The sequence below is a fragment of the Macaca mulatta genome, chromosome 2, assembly GCF_049350105.2.
Source record: "Macaca mulatta isolate MMU2019108-1 chromosome 2, T2T-MMU8v2.0, whole genome shotgun sequence".
In the NCBI taxonomy this organism is placed as follows: domain Eukaryota; kingdom Metazoa; phylum Chordata; class Mammalia; order Primates; family Cercopithecidae; genus Macaca; species Macaca mulatta.
In genome coordinates, this window is record NC_133407.1 from 50381798 (window position 1) to 50404220 (window position 22423).

The 22423-nt window shown below is 49.2% G+C and overlaps 1 protein-coding gene across 1 annotated transcript; it reads right to left on the reverse strand.

Moving 5' to 3' along the window:
- Positions 1–265: 265 nt before the first annotated feature.
- ZIC4 (Zic family member 4) lies at positions 266–20210 on the reverse strand. The gene is made up of 5 exons (XM_028843761.2): positions 18320–20210; positions 17082–17166; positions 10084–10701; positions 5154–5469; positions 266–3075 (listed from the first exon to the last, which is right to left on the reverse strand). Coding segments are annotated over exons 1-5 (1155 nt in total). The 5' UTR covers positions 18455–20210; the 3' UTR covers positions 266–3074.
- Positions 20211–22423: the final 2213 nt, after the last annotated feature.

Sequence of the window (22423 nt, forward strand, 5' to 3'; positions counted from 1 at the left end):
ACTGAGAGCATCCTTCCAACTTTTTCCATTCTATAATGTATTAATAAATTGGTTGATGATGTCAGGGTCATTAGGGTGAAATTGGGATGAGAGAAGTCTTTCTCATAATGGCTTCTTTAGGGAGTCCCTCCTTTTTGCTGTCCTGAGACTAGGCCCCCAGAGATATTTGTGTGAATCAGTGAAGAAAGACTGAGGAGAGAATTAGAGGCTTCTGGAGGGCCTCAAATCTCTCCCAAGAAGAAGAAACAATAACAGGACACCAGGATTCAAAAGAGGAAGGGGAACATCACATCATTTATTTCCAAAGAAAATAGCCAAATGGAGTGCCATGTACACAAAGGCCTTTGGAGGGAAAAGGAATCACAGATTTAATATCATTTACATTTACATATTTACAAGATCAAGCCATGGCTTTCAACTTTGTTGTTCATTCAACAATCACTTTCAGTCAAACAACTTTTTATTTTCAAGTTAGTTCATAATTTAACTGACACTAAGGAGACAGATGATAAATCACAAACAGTGTGGGTAGAGAGGGTACAAACAGTCTAAGGTTTCAGCCAGGCTTTTGTGTATATGTGAATTATGATTACAAAATGTTTGCCTGTCTGTATAATTCACATTCATTGCGATTATTACATTTTCTCATAAATTAGCAATATAAACAAACATATGGAGACCTCCAGTTAACAAATAAAATCAATATCAGAAACAACATTTTGCAGCAACTATAATAACAGCATGGGTTACAGCTCGGAAAAACTTTACAAGTCATTTATTCAGCACACACAGTGTAGCGGGACCAGCACATCCTTATTTATTTAAACCACCTTTAAAACCACAACAGGAGTTTTGGGGAAACCTGAACTGGGTGAAAGTTTCTTTCCTGGGCACAATATAAAATGAACAACTGCACATGTGAATGAGGGGAAGGATGGGCATTTGCATGCATTTTCGATCACTATGTTGTAGACCAAATCTTCTAAGTTTCAACTGCCAAGATTCTGAAGGAAACAGGAAATTAATAAAACATCTCTCTCCTTCAGCTATTCTCCTTCTTATTAATGGCAGAAAGGGCTTGTTGATTGCTGCTAGTGAGAAGAAATACACAATGGGTCTATTTTTAGCAGAGGTGGCTTTGAAGGAGCAGGAGATATTAACAATTGCTTGGCTGCAATCTTAAGTTCCAAGGATCCTGGGCAAGAATATTAGCAGCTTGAGGGGTACCCAAAGGAACCCATCCAGGTGAACCAACTTGGGCTGATTGAGTGCAAGTCGGAGCAGAAGAAAGCAGACATACAATTATGGGCTTAGGGTATGTATTCTGCTTGGACCCTCTCTGCATACTTTTCCTCATGTCCCAAAGCTTGTCCCGAGGGTCCCCCAACTTCTGCATACTTCACCAGGCCAGGCCCTGACCCTGATGTCTAGGCATTGCTTTTGTTTATCCCTTAGCAAGACTTAGTCCTAAAGTTATGTATTGGTGCAGTGTGTGGATATTTTTTTAAAAGAAGTTTGATTTTTATCTCTTTAGAAACGGTTTGAAACTAACGGGGCAGAGGGAGTTTGACAGAGAGGAGAACAAATCGCTGACAAAGAACCTTTTACGTTTCATCAGCGTTGTTAGGACGACAAGCAGGAATGTCTCAGATAATAACTCCCACTTCAAAGATTTCTCAGCTCAATAGAAAGCGGACCATCCTTTTTATTCAACCACAAGGACTGGCACTAAAGAAGACTCCACTGTTTGATTTTTTTTTTCACTGTGTTTATTTTTCCCCTATTCACTGGGGTACTTGGATAAAATAAACAACAAGACAATTAAGGGAACATGGACTTCTAACTTTCCTGCCATCTTCCCCATATCCCCTTGGCCTTGGGCTCTTGAGTTTGCATCTAGGACAAGTCCAGGCCTAACGGTACCACACACCCTGCCTTAGAAAGAAACAAGTTTGAGGGGCCGCAAGAGACTTATGGGATGGAGAGGAAGAAGAGTGGTAAGGAAAGCCAGAGTGGAAATGTCCCAAGGGCACAGACTGAACTCCTCAGACTCCCCCAGGGTGGCTCCCTTCCCCACAAGTCCCCATTAAACTTAAGCCTCCATCCTACTCAAGAGTCAGAAAGGCGATTTGCACAAAACTGAGTTTGGAATGCTCATTTGTTAAGCTTCGGAGGCTGCTTTAAAATCTTTCACTCCTGATCCTGGAGCTCTTTGGTGCGCAGTCAAGATGCACAGAGTCCTTGTGCTCCTCCCTTTCCTGAAAGTGTCCCCTGCTCCAAAGCCTCCCACATCCGGGTGCAGGGTGAACCCCTAAACGCGGGCAAGTCGGGTTCTAGGAAGGAAGTATATACTGGAGAGCGCAGTGACAGTATTAAATGGCGTGAAAGCAAAGGTCAGCGCAAATGTATCTTAATAGAGTGTCTGTAGTGAAGTGTGCCGCCTTTGAAGCGGCCGCTCCCCGCGCGTATTTCCATGGCGAGCCTAACGCGGCATGCTGATGCACCGTCAAACTCACACTTTCAACCCCAAAACCCGACTCTTTGAACAACCCAAGCTTGATTAGACCTTTCTCCTTTTCTTTCCCCTCTTACAAACCATTTCCTCGCCTTTAGAAACTCGCCATCAAACCCAAATGCGCCCTCTGATCACCGCAGAAAGCAGAAACAAAGGGGGCTGAGCGGCGATTCAAGCGGCTCTTTTCTTCCTTCACATTATTATCCATTTTTATTATGATCGGGTACAAGTGCCCATTCGCGTGGGTTTTGTTTACCGGAAATTAAATGAAAATGATTTAGTCCGCGTCAAACAAAAATATATACTTGTATACACAAGAAAAAAGGTCTGTTAGACGTAAATATTATGTCCTTAATGAAAAGCCTGGACGGGCTCCAGGCTTGGCCTTTCAGGATTTCAGTGAGACTTGCCCATTGCCATAGAAATCCTAACTTACCATGAAGATGCACCGTGGCGAAGAAACACTGCTTTGTGCGCGGGCCCTTTGATGTAGCAGGCGCAAGATGCGGGGCGCTCAGCTGCGCGGAGCGAGATTACCTTGCGAGCAACGCGATGGACATCTGTAACAAGCAAATGAAAAATTAAAGGCGATTAGTGGCCGACCAAACATTTTTGTTTTGTTTCATTATTTTAGATTAGGATAGAAGGCAAAATGGGGGGGGGAGGGGCTTAGAAACAGAGGAGAAAGGAAAGAGTCCTACTTCAGGAAGGGTGACTTTTTAAACATAGGCAGAAGCAGTAAGTTCCGCAAATGCCCTCTGCACCTTAGCGGTGGGGTTGGCGTTTGACTATGGGAAAGAGTTGTTTGTTGCCGACTGCCCGCGCTGGGTCAGGCAGCCTCTGGGCCCTATTGTATTAGGGGGAGGCAGGAATTTCAGTCTCCCTTTCTCAAGGACGGATTCACTAAGGGTGTATTTGGAAGATGGCATTTTTTATTTGGAGTCAGGAAAATAGTTCCACTCCAGTTAGGACGTTATTTCATCTGATGAAAGTTGTGGGGACTGTGAGCAGGAGTGCTAATTGTCTAATGCTGTCTGAAGAGGAGAGAGCAGAAGAAAATTTATTAGTGGCAGGGCCAGGACTTGTTTGTTGGGCTCAGATTTTAAAATTGAGCTCTTTTGTGGGGCCCTCCCCAAAGAGAAAACCCACCTCCCTCCCCAACACACACACTGATTTTCAAATTCTTAGGGAACTGGGATGAATCTGCCATAGCTTTACTATTTTATTTTCTTTTACTTCTTCTTCAAATCGTAGCTAGGATTTTGGGGCAGCCCTATTCTCCCTGCAGAGTGGGGGAAGGGGGGGAAACAGGACCTGAGTTTTTCCCTTTGGCAACAATTGCAAAGGTCTTTCTCGCCCCCTCCTTCAACATCTGGTTCTTTTTTTCTGGAGACTTCATACGCAGCATATCAAATACACATTCCATCTAGACTCGCTGGTTTGTTTGCCTTTACAATATTTATTATTGTTGATCATTTCTCTAGTCTCTCCTACACTTTTTAAAAAATAAAACCAACATTGTGCAATTACTGACAAAGACCGTCACCGAATTGACGCGATTCACCCAGACACGGCCGCCTAGGTCAGGTCCCTCCACTTTAGAGGCCTCGACTCAGTGACGTCATCAGCTCGCTCTACACCCGGAGCCCAAGAACCTAGAAGACTTCACAGGCAACGCCTCTACAGGGGCTGGGGTGGGAAAAGGGCCCGGGGAGGCCTCACAGCATTGAATCCTGAAGCCTCTCTGGCGTTCCTTTGTCTGTATTTCTTGTTGTTTTGAATTGACTCGCCACCCCAAGTATACAATGTATATCGAGTCTGTGGACGACAGGCAGATATCTATCTGTGTGCCCAGGCCACTACATAGGGGTGGCAGCGTGTAACCACCACCCACACACCCCCTGCTGAAAAGACAATGAATCTCCCTTATCTCCTTTATAGAGGAGGTCGGAAAAATTAAGACTTGTGTATACTTTGTTTCAAAGGATACCTAGGGAAGGGGAAACCATAGGCAGGCAAAGAGGAAAGAAACTGGAGTCAAGAAAACGGCTCTGGAATTCCCTTTGCCGCCTTCTGTTGATCTGAACTTCTGAGGTTGGAATTAATGTGGGGGAGGGAAGTATTAGAGTGGGGGTGGGAGAGGCCCAGTTCTCGAGAAAAATATTTCCCATCCTGCGAAGCATGCGGGAAATTTGTGGCTTTACTTTTGTCATCTGAAGTGGCCAGGATTGCACCTAAATTCTCCATTTTTTTTCCATCTCCCTATCTTTTCACCCCTAACACTGGCTTTATGATAATCATGAAGGCGCGTGTAGGGGTGATGGTGCTGAGTGTGACTATAGAATAAATAGGGAGACCATATTTATCTTTTAAAATAATGGACATTATATTAGCGTATTCAGTGAGCTCTAGCAACTATTACAGGTGGCCGGCCTGCCTTCCTTCCTTCCGCCCTCTCCCTCTTCATGCCTCAGAAACGTGGCCTACTCTGCATCCGGTGTGTGCGGAAGCAACAACCACAGAGGCAGCCCTAATACCGGAGGCGGCGGCGGCGGCAGCAGCAGGGCCAGGTGGTAGCTCTTGGCTGAGGATCGCGGCGGGGGCAGCCGCGGTGGGGCCCAAGCCCTGACACACATACCATTCGCTCAAGTCGGCACTACGCGCCGCCACCGCCGCCGAGGAGGCCACCTGGGACTCGTGGCCGCAGTCTGACGAGGGCGACACGAGGGCAGACGGTGTAGCCGAATCGTAGCCAGAGCTGGGCGGCGGCGAGCGCCCGTGCACCTTCATGTGCTTACGCAGCGAGCTGGGGTGCGTGTAGCACTTGTCGCAGCCCCGCACCTTGCACGTGTATGGCTTGTCGCTAGTGTGCACGTGCGAATGCTTCTTGCGGTCGCTGCTGTTGGCGAAGCGCCGCTCACAACCCTCGAACTCGCATCTGAAGGGCTTCTCGCCTGGCGGAGGCAACGCAGAGACATTAGTGCTCGCCACCCTCCCTCTCCCCCCAATTCGTCTCTCATTTTCTGGAAAAGAACTACAAAAGATTTTCAGAAATCTCTTTCCAGGTGCTCAAGTCGAGCACCCCTTTCCCTCGTGCAGAGAGCGCCCCCGATGCACTCTCCTGAGCGCCTCCATCCCTCCCGCCTTCCTGGTCTGGGCTCAGGGGGAGGGTAGGGAGGAGGAGCGACAGTGACTCCATCTTAGTCGAGTTTTCATCCTCGAAAATCCTGATCCACTCTGATTGTTTCCTCCAAATTTTCTCCACTTGGAACCAGAAGCACCTCTGTTTGGAAATACATTAACGGAGGAGCTCACAATATAGTTAACGGGGAAGCTCACATCTGCTCGATTTAAAGTTGCTGTTTCAGCCAAACGTCTCTGCCCCTACCCTGCCCAGCCGTTCATCTCCCCCCCACTCCCAACTCCCATCCTGGCCCAAATTGTTTACTAAAGTAGGTTTTGCGCAAACGCCAAAGCGATGAAATAATTTAAGGATGCGCAGCCGATGCACATGATGTGTGCATAAAGTGGATTCGTGCTGCAGGGAAAGGTATTCTGAGCAATGATTCACTTCAGAGGAGATTTTTACAGGATGTGGAGCCCCCTCCCTCTTCCCTTCTACCCCCCGAGGGCAAACATTTAGCAGCATTCTTCAAATATTGCCTAAACCGTCCGGGATCCCTCCAGATACGCTCGCCAGCAATAATATTTTATTACGCTGCTCCAGAGGCCTCCCGGAGACCTTGCTGTGGGCAGCTGGCCCTCCCAGTCCGAACTGACTTGCGATGTCGACCAGTCTCCCTAGACCACCCCCACCTGGCTGTCGGGTCTCTCGGGCCTAAGACGAGGGGTTGGCGCAGTAGGGTCCGCACAGGCCGAGTGGGATCCGAGGTCTCTATCGCAACCACGCCCTTGAGCGCTGAGGCTTCGGGAAGAGAACAGCTGCAGCTGTCAGGGCAGGCCCGGCTCTGCAGACTGGAGGGCGACCGGGTGGCTGGGATAGGCCCGGGAGGGGCTGGGATCGGTGGCTGCGATGCCCTGTAGAGCCGAGGGAAGGCGCGAGTGCACGTTAGAGTGATAATATTGGCCGGACTGAGCCCCAATCGGGGAGCTCACGGCCACCTGAACTCGCTGACGTGTGGGAGAGGAAAGGATCCCGAGAATCCGGAAGCCTAGATTCCTGCCGGAGCTGCTAGTGCTGCGGAAATGGGGGAAGAAGGTTCCTGGGCGCTTTAAACAAATGGCTGCCTCCCAGCGCTCTGAGTTAAGGGACCGGCTACCTAGCGTCTAGCTAAGGAGGAAGACGCACAGTTGGAGAACTGCTGTCTTTGTAGTTGCTTCTCCCGCCGCATCCAGGAAAGACAGGCGCTTTCCTGGGGCTGGTTAGAACAAACAAAGCCCCAATTCCCGAGCCCTGTGGAGGCTCGGACAGAGAGGTTTGCGCACAATCCGCACTTCTGCGCAATCAGCGCCTCCTGAGCCCGGGTCTCCGGCACCACCCGGTTGCTGGATTCCCACCCTACAAGAGCACAATTAGTACACTGAACCCTCTGGAAGGTGTTGGCACCTGCCATTTAGCGGAACACCGGCACCATTTTATAAAACAGTGAGAGAAAGATGCGGAATAAATCAGTGTTCCTATTTGCCCCTCGTTTTATCTCCTCTGATTCCTGCCAGCATTTGCAAACCCAAACTTTCTTCCTTCTCTTTCAAAAAAAAAAAAAAAAAAAACAAAAAAAAACCTTACAAAAAAAACCGTACAATTCAGGGCCTGCAAAAGAAACCAAGGTTAGTTTGAGAAAACAGAGGTGAAATGGAATTTGAGGTTGGTGCCCCTCCCCAACAACCCCTTCCCGCCCCCGCGCCACAAAAATCCCGCCAAACGCTTATCCGATCTCGTGAGCGCCTCGCTGGACATTCACGTAAAACAAAAACAATTATTTCGCTCCAGACGAGGAGCAGAGGAGAAAACAGCAGTGCAATGAGTGATACCGGCAGCCGGGAAGTTCGCAGGCCCCTTGGAGGCCAGGTGAGGCTGCGCCCCAGCTTGCTCCGGAGCTGCAGGAGGCGCCCTGGTCTCCGCGCTTGACATCACCCCCGCCCCCCGCCAACTCCCGGCCTCCAGTCCTTCCCCCTCCCTCCAGCTCCCTGCACCGCGCCCTGGGTGGGTGGGTGAATGTGAAGAGGCAGCGTTGGGCTAGGCCCCTGCAGCCCTCTCGGAGCGTCCTAGGCCTGGGGCTGAGCTGTGAGAGACCCAGATTGTCATCCCAGAGGCTCCGCAGCCCGGAAAGGCCTCCTCTCCGACCCTGCGCCGGGTCCGCGGGACAAAGTTCGGAAGCTCGGGGCAGCTGGGCCAGCGCCATTTTCTCGCACTTGTGGCTGGATCTGGTTGTCCCGGCGACTGCGCCCCGGCGCGGTCTCTTCTCCTCTACCTCGGATCCCCAGCACTGACTCGCCCTCAGAGGCCGGGGAAGGTGTGACGAGCTCCCGGCCCCGGCCGAGGGGTCCCAGGAGAGAAGCTGGGTGGCGGTGGCCAGGCAGACCGCGGTAGCTGGCCCTCGCCTCCCTCCTCGAGGCACCATTGTTCCGGGATCGCTGTGACCGCCGCAAAGTGAATGCTTTCGGTGCGGACAGTCGCCTTCAAAGCCAGGCCCGGGATTCAGGTCAGGGAGAATCTCAACTCCTGAGAAATTTGCTCCTGTTTGCCACTTCCGCGACTCGAGGAAATGAAACGCCATTAATATTTGAAAAGGCAATTATTTTCCTGTTGAATCGAGAACTGTCTTCATGAATAATTTGTACTGAGGTCTATTGCCATTTGAGAAACATTTTTTTTTCTCTCTCTCTCTATCTCACTCTCTCTCTCCTCTTTTTATTACTTAGGAGGCGGATTTGAGGGAAATGCCCGAGCAGGCCAGACTCTGTAGTTTGTTGTTGATAGTGTGTGTTTTTGTTTGTTTGTTGTTGTTGTTCTCCCCACCACCACCCCCACCGGGAATGAATCAGGGGATCCGAAAGAACGCACAAAATTCTGTCCTGAAAAGACGAAAACCTGAGCCAGCCGCGGGCGCACTGAACTTGCTTCTCTGCTGTAGGTCGACTGTGCTAAGAATTTAACCATTTTCTGCTTCACAGACTTCAAACAGTGGGCCGGCAAAGAGCTGTAAAAGTTTGTTTGTTTTAAAAAACAACAACTCTGCCATTAAAGATGAGTTCCTTCTCCAGCTCAGGACTGCGAATCTACCTTCCGGGTGTCCGCCGCCAGCTCCCGGAGTAGCAGGCCTGGGACCAGGATTCGAGAGTGACCTACCGCCCCTTCCCGGAGCTAAAACTTCGGGTGAGGGGGTGAGATCCTTGCGACATTGTGGGAAACCCTGAAAAGAGCTCAGGGAAACTGTACACTTCCAGACACGCTTTAGAAATAAAGTGCCAGGTTCCAAGTGGACTTTGGTCTGGTCTCCGCGTGTGCCAGTGTCCGGGCCATGGACCTTCCCCGGGAAGGGAGAGTTTGGGGAGAAGATAGGCTTTAGCACAACTAGCCTTAGTCAGTTCTTTGACTCCAGCAATTGTCGATGTTCCAGCAAGAATAGGGGCGAGTAAGGCAAGGCACCGGGCAGTAGGAGAAGTGGGGCACCAAGCTGGAATTTATTTTATTTTCTCCTGTCCCCACTAGTCCCCTTCTCCTGCCCCCAAAATGGGGGAGGGGAGAAGATGTTGATTTCTTAAACTTCCAGGGAGGAGGAGCGAGAAAACCCTAACTAAGGAGAGTACAAACAATGGCTGCTAAACTAATTAATGTAACTTCACAGGCTATCCTGGAAGTGTGAAAACTTTCTCCTTGCAGTTGCATTAATTAGAGATGCTCTGGCCAGAGGAGTTCAATTTTGCAGGCTCTTAAACGGGACTCCTTTTTTTCTGTTAACTAGAAATAGCAGATGTAGTTGACACATGTCCCCATTTCCCTTAACAACTTGGTAAATGATATTTAAGGTGGCTAGGTCCCGTTAGGTCTGTGCTAAAGCAAAAGTGAGGGTTCACCAAACATCCCTAGTGTCTGGCCACCTAGGCTCAAAAATAGGTACAAAGTTAGCCCATTCGACTCCCAACTCCTAAAGAAGGCTCCAGGGCCTGGTAAACCCTCAGACCAGGTGGGCCAGGTTATCAGGAGGACAGGTGGAAGAGTTCTGCCCCGCAATTCCAAAGGGACCAGGAAAAAAGTTAGACAGCTGTTCTTATGTCTTTACGACTTTGGGGAACAATGCTGTTTTTAAATATCTCAAAATCAAACTCTTAAGCAGAGATCACATGTCTGCACACACAGGGTCTTAGGCACGTTCACCCTTGTCCCCCCAGAACGGAAATCCCGCACTATCCTCCCTACACACAGCCTCCGGAAACTTCTGTGATTCTAAGAATAGAAGCGCATAATTAATATTTTATGGCCTTGGCTCATGGTAACAACACCGAAATATCTTCCCCCTCCCCTCAGTTGGGACTTGAGGAAATCCAGACCCGAGGGCCTGCTTCCCCAGAGGGTCCGCACGCGACAGACAGCGCCGAATACTGACCTGTGTGAGTTCGTTTGTGTATTTTGAGATTTTCTGATCTAGCAAAGACCTTCCCACACCCCGGGAAAGGACAAGGGAAGGGCTTCTCGCCCGTGTGCACGCGGATGTGATTTACAAGTTTGTATTTGGCTTTGAAGGGCTTGCCCTGGCGCGGACACTCCTCCCAGAAGCAAATGTGGTTGGCCTGTTCCGGGCCGCCGACGTGCTCCACGGTGACGTGCGTGACCAGCTCGTGCATGGTGCTGAAAGTTTTGGAGCAGAGGCTCGGGGGCGCGGTGCCGTCGGCCGCCAGCCACTTGCAGATGAGCTCCTGTTTGATGGGCTGGCGCATGTAGCGGAAGAAAGCGCCAGGACCGTGGGGCGCAGCGAGGTTCACCGTCAGGTTCATGCCCCCGTAGCCATGCAGAGCTGCGGCAGCTGCCAGGGCGTCGCTGCGGGCCGCAGGCCCTGGCGGGAAGGGTTCTGGCCGCGCGTACATGTCTCCAGGGAGCCCCAGACGCAGGAGTCCATTCAAAGGATGGCTGTGGGAGGCCTGGGGAGGCTCCTCATGGAGGGTCGGGAACACCGAGGGGCTGGAGGCGGCGGCGAGCTGGGGGCCATGGTGTCCAGAGCTGCTACCTGTTGTCGAAACAAATAGCACGCATGAGAACCGGTGGGGTGGGCTGCGCGCTCTTCCCTGGGCCCCGGGGGGCAGGCCCAGCCCAGACGCACTACGGACTCTGCAGTCAGCCGTGGAACTCAGAGCCAGACCGCGCCAGCAGTGAACCCGGTGGACAGAGCAAGGCCAAACACCTCCGCTGCCGTTGGACCGGATTGCTGTTCGGCCAGGTCACCTGCGGTGCCATGAGCTGGAAAGGGATGGTAGCCACACAGTAGATGTAAGGGGTAATGGAAGGCGCAGGGCTGAGTCTGTGGGTTGCTGGGGGTTCTGCTCCAGAGGGGTAGGACCTGAGCCCTAAGCGCACTTTGGCAGCCAACACCCCGGGGCGCTCCGGGGCACGGTGCCCTGCCGGGGAGTGGAGGTGATAGAAATGATGGTGTTGGAGGTGGTGGTGGTTCGGAAGCGCCCCAGCCATATATATTTTCAGTGCCCCGCTTGGCTAGGAGAGAGCGACCGGCTGCATGCCGGCCCAGGTTCCCCGGAGCTCCCTGTACCGGGCCACTAACACCACTGCCACCTGACAGTGGGGAGGGGAAAGGAAAACCACACAAAAAACTTCTGTAAAGTTTTTTTTTCCCTTTCTTTCTTTCTCTCCTTCTTCTCAAGGTTTGGATTTGGGCGCGCCTACCCCCTTGGCTATTAATGCCTACGCGAAATCCTGCACACTACAGAAGTAGCAGCAGGGCGCGTTAGGAAGTCAATAGAGATTCAGGGCTGTGGCCGGGACCCACAGAGAGGAACAATTGCCTGGGTCGCCCATTGGCCAGCGGCCGGGTCCTACGTCAGTGATGACAGGTCCTGCCGCACGCGGACGGTCTCTCTCTCTCTCTCTCACTTCCTCGCTCCACCCCCAACCCCCTCACACACCTCTCCCTCAAACACACACCCTCCTTCCCTCCCTCACCCCACCCCCACAGCATCTCACGCTTCTACTGCTCATGCGCTCTGACCTGGGCACAAATCCTTTTCTCTCCCCTTGAGCCTCCTCCCCCTCCTCTCCGGAAAGCTGAGTGCATCAGTTTTGACTCAGGGCTCCTGGAAGTACTCGGGACTGGGTTATGCCACCCTTCACCACAACTTTGGGGAGGGAGCATTGCGCTGCGCCTAAAGTCCTCTCGGGACCTCAGTCGGGGCTGATGGCTAGCATAGTGTGCGCAGAGATGGCGGTCTGGTTGGGCAGTTTGTCCCTGTAGACTGCAAGAGGAGGGGGTCGGGATCGAAGGACCAAAGGAAACTGCTGACTCGGGGGCCAGGAGCTGAGAAACTCCTAGGCTAGCAGTCGTTGAGCCTAATTTTATTTTTTGGCTTTCTCCGAAATGTCTCGTTTCCCTCATCTTTCGGGTTCTTTTCGTCTCTCTTATTTTCCCCGAACCCTCTACCTCACTTCGTCTTCCTTGCTTCTCCCCTCCCCCTCTCTTTCCTCTATACTCTCTTCCCATTTAGCCTTGCAGGCCCCTCCTCCCCGGTGTTGGAGAGCTCAAAGACGCGCGATACCCAAGGATCTGCCCCTTACCAGGGACAGGATTAAGCGGGAAGTGGTGACAGCCTGGAAAGGCTGGGCTCGAACCCATGCCTTCCTGAAAGGACCCGCCCCGCCACAAGTCACACCCACCGGCGGGCCGGCTTTCCAAAGAAACAAAGGAGTCTGGCGTGCATCCAGGAGAAACAGGTTTTCGCTCCGGAATCTCCCTGGGCCAATCAGGGATGCTGAGCGCTATACCCTGCCGTCGTAAGGAGCCTCTGGGAAAGGGGATTTAAGGGTGACTTCCACTTTCAGCTTCGGCTACTTGTTGCCTGCCGTCCAAGCTGCCTCTGCTTCCTCCTAGCTCGTGTTAGGCCTCTTTAGAGAGTGCACGCCGCGTTTCCCCGTCCAGGCTCTGAGAGGGCCGGCAGGCTGCCTCCCACAAGATGCCCTCCAGTGTTAGGGGGGCCACTTTGGTGCGACGGGGGTCGATCGGTTGAAAAAAACTTAAGTTCTGGCCCAGTCGAGTGTGGCAAAAGCCGAGAGGCGGGGGATTGGGGGGCTTTGGGGGCAGGAGGGTGTCCTTTGTCTGAGCGGACCGGCTAAGATCAGCTGCGTCGTCCGGGGATTTAAAGGGCTGCTGGCCAGGACTCCTACCTTGTCGCTGCAGCCGAAAATGCCAGTCTAAGTGCTTGGACTTCCCTGGCGGCCATAAATAGTGCCCCCCAAACAGAGAAAGGCTTGTATTTTTAAGAAAAGTTTTAAAGATTGAGTAAAATATCCCATACCCCTTAGCAGAGGCTAGAAGTTCCGGCAGATTACCAGCAACGCTGAATATAAATGGAATGAATTGCCCCTCCCCCTATCCCCAGCACCAAGGACTATTCTTTTACATTTCCTGGTCGGTAAATAAGGGTTAAAAAAAATTTCTTTTTTTAAATAATTAACTGATGTATAACAGTTGGCAGATTCTTTGAGACCTTCATTTAATACATTGTTCCTCCCCTGGGTGCACTTTAGGGAGGGATTAACTTCCACAACAATTTCTCTCCACTTAGACACGTCCAAGTCTTTCTGCTCCTCCTACAGGAAGAGCTTGGATAACTCTACCAATAGATACTCTGTCAGTATTAAAAACAAAACAAAACAAAAAACAGAAGAGTATTTGACTGCCAGACCCCCACTCCCTACTCTCAAAACCAAGGGCTTCCACACAGCAGTTTTGAGACCAGACTCTCAGGATATGCCTCCCTGGCTTTCACCTTCTCCCACGGTTTACTCCTCCACCAACAGCCACCAAGTCTCTGATCCTTCCCCTGTCTTCCCTTCATCCAAGCAGTGGTGTGGCCAGGTTTCCAGCGAAAGGTTTCCACATCTCAATGAGTCATTTCACATCTCCCCACCTCACAGGTGTATGTTGAATGATGCAATTGTCTAGGCAACTCTGGACTGAACCCATGAAGGGCTCCGAAAAGCAAAACAAAAGCCAGAGTGCGTTCTTCTCTGAAACCCCTTGCCCAGCTGTTTTTACTATCCACATCTTAACACCGAAAGTATTCAGCTTCTGTGGTATTTAGGTTTAAGTGCAGGGGCACTTCTGCAATTGTCTGGCAATTAAAATATTTTTTCTTCCCTGGAACCTAGGTAATCTACAACTAACAGTTCAGAATGTTTGTCAAACTCATTCACTTTAGCTTTAAGACTCTGATTTGCACAAACATGGATTTTTTTCTTTCTTTCTTTCTTTTTTTTTAGAGAGAGTCTCGCTCTGTCACCCAGGCTGCAGTGCAATGGCATGATCTCAGCTCACTGTAACCTCTGCCTCCCAGGTTCAAGTGATTATTCCACCTCAGCCTCCCAAGTAGCTGGGATTACAGGCGCCCAACATCATGCCCAGCTAATTTTTGTATTTTTAGTAGACACGGGGTTTCACTATGTTAGCCAGGCTGGTCTTGAACTCTTGACCTCAGGTGATTTGCCCGCTTCGGCCTCCCAAAGTGCTGGGATTACAGGTGTGAGCCACTGCACCCACCGGATTTCTTAATATATACACTGTGACCCCACCTCCATCAAAAGCTTTGAATAACAGTATGGACAGACAGGAGAAGAAGGGATTTTGGTTGTTTGAGGCTGTGGAACCCTTAGGAAGCTTGGTGAGTCTGTTGAACTCCTAATAGTCCAGTATTTGCTGCACATATTCATCATAGAAGAAAACACTAACTTTCTAATAGAAGGTTGTGAAAATAAAGATGCGTTTTTTTCTCATTCAAGTTTATGGGCCCTCTGGAGTTCTAACCACTGACTCTCTGGACTCCAGGGATAAGAAACAGAGGTTTTATACACATAGTCTGCTAGCATACTACACACTCTCTGTTAGTCACTTTGCCTTTGAAAAGCTTTGAACTTGTGTATGACTTTTTTGTGCCAGCAGCAAAAAGGCAAACATATCTGATTCAGCCAAAATCATGGAGAGTAGGCTGGCCCCATGGAGCTCCTTCCCAGATGCAGCTTTCTCTTGAAAGCTGAAAACATCTGGACCTATTTTGGGTAGCTGCTTCTTGCTTGAGTAGCCAGGGGTCAGTAGGCCTGCAGGTCACTGAGGTTGCCTGATCTTTGGAAGTTCCTTAGAGGCATATGGTCTATATCTTGGTTGGCTAAACCCAGCAACGGGACCAGACATTCTCCTAGAAGGGCATTTCCCCAGAGACAGCAATAAGGGAAAACCAATTGTACAACTAATATTTACAGACAAGGAACTTTGGGCAATTACATAGGGGTCTTCAAGGTCTATCTTTGAAATAAGCCCCAAAGCAGTATCCAGTTAAAGGTGATAGGGCATCAACATCTGAGAGGCAGAGTGTAGTCTTTAGAGAGATTATTTTGAGTCTTCCAGAGCCTGGGAAGCAGGGAACCCAGACTACAGATATTATCAATTGAGCAGGCTAAGGAATGGTGTCTCCTCAATGGTCTTCAGAATTTTTTTTTTCCAGAAATATCTCACTATACATGTCCCCAACACCAAATGCTTGACTGACACATTCTATTCCTACCCATGCCTGGAGCTATAGCATTGTTAAGTCTACTTTTCTGCTTCATTTGTAGAGAAAAAGAATATCTCACAACCCACAGATCTTTAGCAGATGTCAAAATGAAGCACTGGGAGCTTGTTTTCATGGGGACCTATTTGGAGCGTATTGCATCACTAGACCCCAAGTGTCTCTCAGTCTTCAGAGCCTCTGCAAACCAGTGCCCAGAATCATGCCCTAAGCACTTTTGCTCACCCTACCCAGACAAATATAATGGCATAAACAAGTGATTTCCTAGTTCTACTTTCTAGAAATAGAACATTTGGTGGCCCTAGCATCTGCCAGAGCTCCTTAAATCGCTGGTTTGAATGTCTGATCTCACTCTCTTGCAAAGGAAAAAAAAAAAAAAAAAAAAAAAAAAGGAGGATATTTCAAATCAACAGCTCGGCTATTTTTCCATTTTAATGTTTTAAGCAATGCTAAATTAAATGATGATTATTAGTTGTAAGTTATGCCCAGATCAGCAGCTGGGCCCTACTCATTTGAGGGCCACTGTATAGAACCTGGCTAGAAACAAGTCTTGTCATTTAAATGTTCTGCATCTGAATCAATTGTCACTTGTTCAGTTCTTTCTTCCCTGTTTCTGTCCAGTTGCAATCCTAAACAGAGGTAAATTTCTTTAAAGGCTAGTCACAGACAGACTTCAAGATTCCTACAGAGGGAGGCTGTCTCTATTTTTATGCAAAGAAATAACGTAAGCCCTAGGAGCCCATCCATATTTCTAAGCCCAAATTGTGCAAAGGAGATGAGATCTATTAGGATTTTGGCAATAAAGGAGGATATTCTTTTCCTCTGCTATGGAAATTTGAGTTTTAAACATCATTAATGGAACTGAGTATGGAAGAAAATATGCTTGGATTGGCTTTAATTTCCAAGCAAGGATTCTACAAAGCATCCTGTGACAAAAGCTTAGGAAACATTGCTTTTGGACCTTCCAAAACAGCATTAAGGAATCGAAATAACTGAATTTACATAATAATTCATACCTCTCTTGAGACTTTTGCCATCAAATAATCCCCAAATAATATAGAGAGCCATTTCCTGAGTTGTCTATTTGACTTTGGTTAAGAAGGTTCCTTTGCCTACCAATGAGGGAACATCTTTGGAGGCAACCATCAGCTAGTGATATAGTTGAAATGAGGAAAACTAGACGCCTGGAAGGGAAAACACCCAACCCTAAATCATATGCTTATTCTAAATGGAATATTAAATTAAATTCTTCACAATGAAGGTATTCCTGACAGAGCAGCTGTCAGTCACTCCCTGGTCAGACACCACATTGTGGGAACCTCGTCGCTACCACATTGCACAAGGCTGGTATCCCTGGTAAAGATGATGTATATCATGTAAACCCCATCATTCAGATCAAAGTCTGCTTCTTTCATGGAAGCCAATACATGTCAAACCTCATTCCAATCAAATTGTCTGGAAATGAATTCAAGATGAATATGTCATAGAATAACGTGACAGTGGAATTGCAGAAGGTCAGGGGTGGTAGTTTCAATGAGAGAATCGTCAAATATTAATTCTGGAACGTCCAGATGAGTAGGCATTGAGGGGGATTAGCCGGCTGCTGGTGGGACGTTGTGTCATTGATTTGTGTGCAAATGTATTGAACACCAAGGTGTTCTAAGTTTCATTTGAACTCAAGAAACTCCACCCAAACTCTCAACCCAACATAAACGAAAGACAAAACAAAACTTCCTACTTAAAAAAAAAAAAAAAAAAGAAAAGAAAGAAGAAGAAAAGAAACTAGCAAACCAATATTCAAAGGAGGATTTTAACTTACTTGACTCTTTCAGAGTGTTTCGGTAAAGCCGTAATCGTTTCCTCATCACCAAGGATGTCTTGTATCTCATTTTCTGACTTTGAGCCTGTTTGGGAAGAAAAGAGTGACAGTCACTAGTTAAACAATTTTATACATCTGTGTGGCAACATTCTGTGGCTTGAATGTATGAACGAAAGAAGGTGTTGATCTGAAGATCCTTCAGTCTTTCTTTGATCATTTTCAAATTTTGAAGCTAAAGAAAAGGATTCTGCCGGGAACTGCCCATTTTGCAAAATTATATATCTTTGGTGATAAAAACATTGAAAAATTATAATTTCCCAGCTAGGTTTTTATTTGAAACTCCTTTGTTGTTCTGCCTTGCAATCAGAAGTAAGCTCTCTTTTAGTCAGTGCTCAAAAATCTGTAGCTTTTCGAATTTGAATTAATTGTATAAGAAATCTTATTATTTTTCTGAAGTTTATTAACTGAAATTTAGTGAGGTGTGGTGGGGAGAGTCTACTGAACTCTGAGAGGTTAGCAGTTAAAATTTGATTTATAACTGTTGGAACCAAGAAGAGAGGAATTTCTTTGCAGGTTTTCAAATCCTGCTTTGCCTGTGGTGGTGCAGAATTCCTTAGCCTCACATTTCCCACACCCCAGACCCATTTGGGATTCATCACCGGTTGACTTTTTAAAGTTAATATAAAATTTGTCAGATTAAAAAGGTATAATTTTAATCATTTGGTTCAAATCATCCACATTTCATATTTGAGAAGGGTAGAAATAACACCTCCCATAAGATGCACACATTACTTATCAGATTCACTTTGCAGTTAAAACTACCAAGCCATTGGCCGCCTTAAATATTTAAAGCCATCCTGAGGACCTCTGCATCCTGTCAGGCAAGGCTGAGGCAGTTGAGCAGCCAAACAGAAGCATCTACCCGGCCCCCACCCTCAATTTGGCCTAGAAAGAAAAACAGTCATTGAAAAGGTCTCAGGCTGGACAAACACAGCAAGTCCTCTGTCAATGGGGATGTCTGCCCACAGAACAAGCAGTTGTTTAACTTGTTGAACCACGGGCCAAATCCAAGTGGGACTCTGTTATCTTAAAGGGTATCCAGTTCTCTGTGCACAAAGATCTCTCTCTCTCTCTCCCCCTCAACCTCCAACAAGAATTCCAACTAGCTTGGCAGCTTTTACCTTTCTATCTCCCCTCTTTTCTAGGTCCAGGCCTGGGAGGCAGGGGGGTAGACTCACCTTTTCCCACAGGGTATTATTATTTTCAATTATTTCTAACCAAAAGGCATTCTTCCCCAAAGGTAATAAGCTCCTTCCAGTGCAAATCAGGAAAGAAAGGAGGCCTAACTTTGCATTCCTACAGAAGGGCGGCATGCTGGGCGTCCTCGCTCTGAAATTTCCTCATGGCAGGATGTCTGGCATGGAGAAGTCCTGGTTGGTTGGCAACAATAGAATTTACTCTTTTGCTTCTGGGGGAAATGGGTGTGAGGTTCCCTAGAGATCTCTGTCCACCCATAAGGCTGCTCCAACCCAACTTCTAAGAGGTATGGATCACTTCTGCTCCAGGTCTTGTCAGCCTTTTGTGCACTGCAGACCCATAGACACGCAAACAAATGTTGCAGAGGTCGGGCTAGGGCAGGCAACTGGGACCTTAGGAGTCTCTCTGTAGCATTTCCATCACCCAGCCTACACAGGGAACCAGGGTAAACATCTCCTTTCGTGCAAACTCTGACACCGCTTAGCAAACAAGCCAGTCATCTTGCTGAAGGAGAGGTGAGAAAATTTGGGAGCAATCCTGAGGCCCCTGGACCTGAGGTCTCAAATAACCACGGCATGTAGAAACTCAGTTTCGTTTTCCCCAAAGGCTTGCTCCCCACCTCAACCACGGCCTCCTAATTACCAGTCCATAGCACATCCTGGAGACTTTTTGGAATCTGCCCTTCTGCCCCCACCTTGAGAAGAGGAACTGGTGCCAGGGAGCTCCAGTGATTGATAGTGCCGGAGGAGAGCCAAAAAGGTGGGACAGTGGGTAGGTGCAAAAAGCACCATTTTTATTTGGGGGAGCCTCGGAAGCTGCAAGTTGTGGGGCCGACCTAGCCGGCGCAGGACTACCCAAGGTCAGAGGTCAGCTGCAGTTAGAGACTTCAGTTCCCGAGCTGCTGCTTACTGATTAGCCGGCAGCGGGAAAGGCATGCCCACCTCTCCGCTGTAACTTGTCGCTGGCGGGCGCAGAGCAAAAACCCTGAAAGCTGGCTGGGAGCTCCGAGCCAGAGAGGAACCTGACCTCGGCCTTTGCCCGCTGCCTGATTTTCCCATCTGCACCCCGCACCTTCCTGGCTTCCCTCCATTCGACCCTCAAGGGCCAGGAGTTTGCTGAGACTGGATTGTGCAGGGGCTTTTACTCATTCTCCTATTCTCTAGAGGGAGAAGCTTGGGTTTCCCAGCTCGGGGCTGAAGTAAGTGTGGGCAGCCTCCGGGTGCCCAGAATAGAGTTTGCATCAGTAGATCACCTGCAGGATCAGGCTTGGCATTTCGCCCTCCTTTTGAATCACCCCTCCCCCAACCTGCAGGCGGGTAAGAGGAGAAAAAAGAGCGGCGTGCAGTGGTGTGGGTCGCTGCCAGGCCAATACTGTCGGAAAGCGGGGAAAACATAACCTTGGAATCCAAAGAGAGTTTCCTGAAGACGGTGACGGTCGAAGTGCAACCCTCCAAAGCCCCCCCGCTTTCCTAAGACTTTGCCATGGGCCATCCATCAGCCCCAACTTTCAGGTCCAACCTTTGAGCCAGTCCTAGCTTTCTTTCACAGCTCAGCTCTGTCTCCTCCTCACTTGCCCCTAATTTCCAATGTCCCTGGGCCTAGGCTAGGGGCCAGAATCCTAGGAGCTGCGGCCTGCTCCCCAGAGAGCTAGTTGCTGCTCTTGATCGCACTGGAGATAAAGAAAGCCAAGTCCCGAACCCACTGCTGGCCGCGCGCAGAGAGCAGATCCCAGCAGTCAGCTTCCTGAGGCAGGACCAGGATGAGGGAGGGCTAGGAGCCGCCCGGAGGTGACTCAGGCGGCATCTGCCGTCAGGTTGGGGCGGAGAAGTTCCGTCGTCTTGCTGCCATCTGGGCTAACTTGGCTCTTTGACCCTGGAGAGGGGAAGCAGAGACCCTCCTAGCCATCCCCTTGGGGGCAGAGCAGAGATACCGCCTGTAAAGCCCCCCTCCCGGCACCCGCCTTGTTCATTTTTCGCGAGGGAAGCTCTGGGCCACGACTTCCATTCTTGTGCCCACGGTGGGGCACCCAGGCAATTTACAAGGAGAGAAGGGAAGACAGGCAGGCAACAAACTGCTCCTGGTTCCTGTACCAGTGGGAGCCCCATTTCTCCCCCTTTTCCCTCCTCCTGGGAAGAAGGGATGGACTCATCCTCGGCGCTGCCCCTTTGCAGAAGGGCCCCCCTCCTCCCCTCATTGTCAGTGGGGTGGGGCCTGTATCCACGGTTGTGGGGGGGGGGTGAAGGAGGAGATGGGGCAGAAAGACTGGCTGGGCCTCTTCCCCCACTGGGGTTTGGGTGCCAGTGGCCCGCTTGAGGGCACTTGCTACCCGGTCGCTGGAGGTACAGGTCTCATCTGTCTGCCCCCTGGACTCACGCACTTACCCCACTCCACCTGTTGCCAGGATCGCCTCATTTCTGCACATCATTTCGGGGTGGCTGAGAGGGGACCACAAACCCCTCCAAGCCTCTCTTTTGTGGTTCCAGCGAGGCGGTCATCCTTCATTTCTCCTTTTCCAGCTTTCGGGAAGCAGTTAGGGAATGTATGATGAAGCAGAAATGAGCCGTCAGGATGATATTTTAATGGCTTATATGTCACGTTGGTGCATGTGGCTTTGAACTGGAGCCGCTCGCGTTTCCTGCAGAGAGCGCCGCAAATCCCACTTGATAACTTCTACAACCCACAACTTTTTTTTTTTTTTTCTCACATTCACTCTTACCCCTGTGTATTTGGATGTGTTTCCTAAAAATATCCTCTTGTAAACGTCCCCGTTGGATTTTCCACAGACTGGAGAGGAGAAGACTGACTTTTCTTTTTTGAAGAATTATTTTCCCTCTCCCCCTCCCAACAGCTACCCTTCCCCCTTAGGTCCCCTCCCTTGTTGTGTGTGTGTGTGTGCGCGCGCGTGTGTTTCCTGAAAGGCGGACGAGGTGGGTTCAATATATGTTCTCCCTAGTGAGAGGAATACAGCCTCTAGAGAAAACTTCTTGCAGATGAGGTTTTCTCAACTCTAGGGGAAGTAGGATCCAACTTCCCCTTGTAGGTAGAAAGACTTAGTTGCTCCGATATATCTTTTTTTTTTTCTAACGAAGTGTATAATAATTTTTGAAAATGCCTCAGTCCTTTCCTTACCTCCACTCCTCATTCCATTCCACTCAAAGTTGGTGGGAAATGCTGGGCTGCTAGACTCAGACTTGTTGATGGGAACAGGACAATTTTTTTTTTTTTTTTCTCGAATTTCTATTTCCCAGCACAAGCACAAATGCTCAGTCAGGTCCCTTCAGGCACCGGGAAATCATCTCGGATACCCAAGCCGACTTGTGAGCAAGCACAGCCCATGGAAAGGGCAGTCCGGCCGGCCAGCCCCAAGCGAGAATCTAGTCGGTGAGAAGACCAGAAAACCAGACAGGCGAGGAGCGGCGGACGCTGACCCTGCCTTCCTCCAGCCGGTGCAGTCAGCGCTGGCGTCAGGGCAAAAAATATATTCATTTTCATTTTCCTCTCGCTGGGGCACTGGTGAGTTTCCTAACCGGGCCGCCTGTGAAAGGATGAGTTGAGGTTTCTTTGTCTGGAAAAAGAGTTTAGGGCTTTGATTCAGCTGCAAAGAAGCCAAATGAAGTTAGAAACAAAGGGTAAATTGAAGGATTCCGACTCTTGGCTTTTTGTGTTTTCCTTACTAGAAAATAATTAGACCTAATGAATATGCAGACGCTTCAGCTAAACCCTCGGCCAGGACTGTTGGGTTTTAAACAGAGCTGCGGAGAAATGCAACCTTCATCCCCACAACCCCCCCGCATCCGCGTGCATTTTTTGAAATGCATAAATGTTGCTCGGCTTAATTGATTGAGTCACAGGGATTTTTTTTTTCCTGCTTTTAAGTACCATACTCCCCTACCTTTCAACAATCATTTTAATATATAGTCAATGGCTCTTTGTGGAAGGGACAAAAAGAAACTACGCGCAGTTGTTGAATAGACTTTGCGCTAGGCAAAGACAGGTTAATCGAGGGCCGCATCGCGAAAACAAGCGAGTGTTGTATGTTTGCACTGAATCCAAATGTCTGCATTTTCCTAACTAAATCAAAGGGA

Coding starts and splice junctions, on each gene's coding strand:
- ZIC4 (XM_028843761.2), bottom strand. CDS start 18,454: ATGCCGCCCTTCTGTAGGAATGCAAAGTTAGGCCTCCTTTCTTTCCTG. Junction 17,167..18,319: donor ATAATACCCTGTGGGAAAAG/GTGAGTCTACCC, acceptor CTTCCCAAACAG/GCTCAAAGTCAGAAAATGAG. Junction 5,470..10,083: donor ACACAAACGAACTCACACAG/GTCAGTATTCGG, acceptor TGCCTCCGCCAG/GCGAGAAGCCCTTCAGATGC.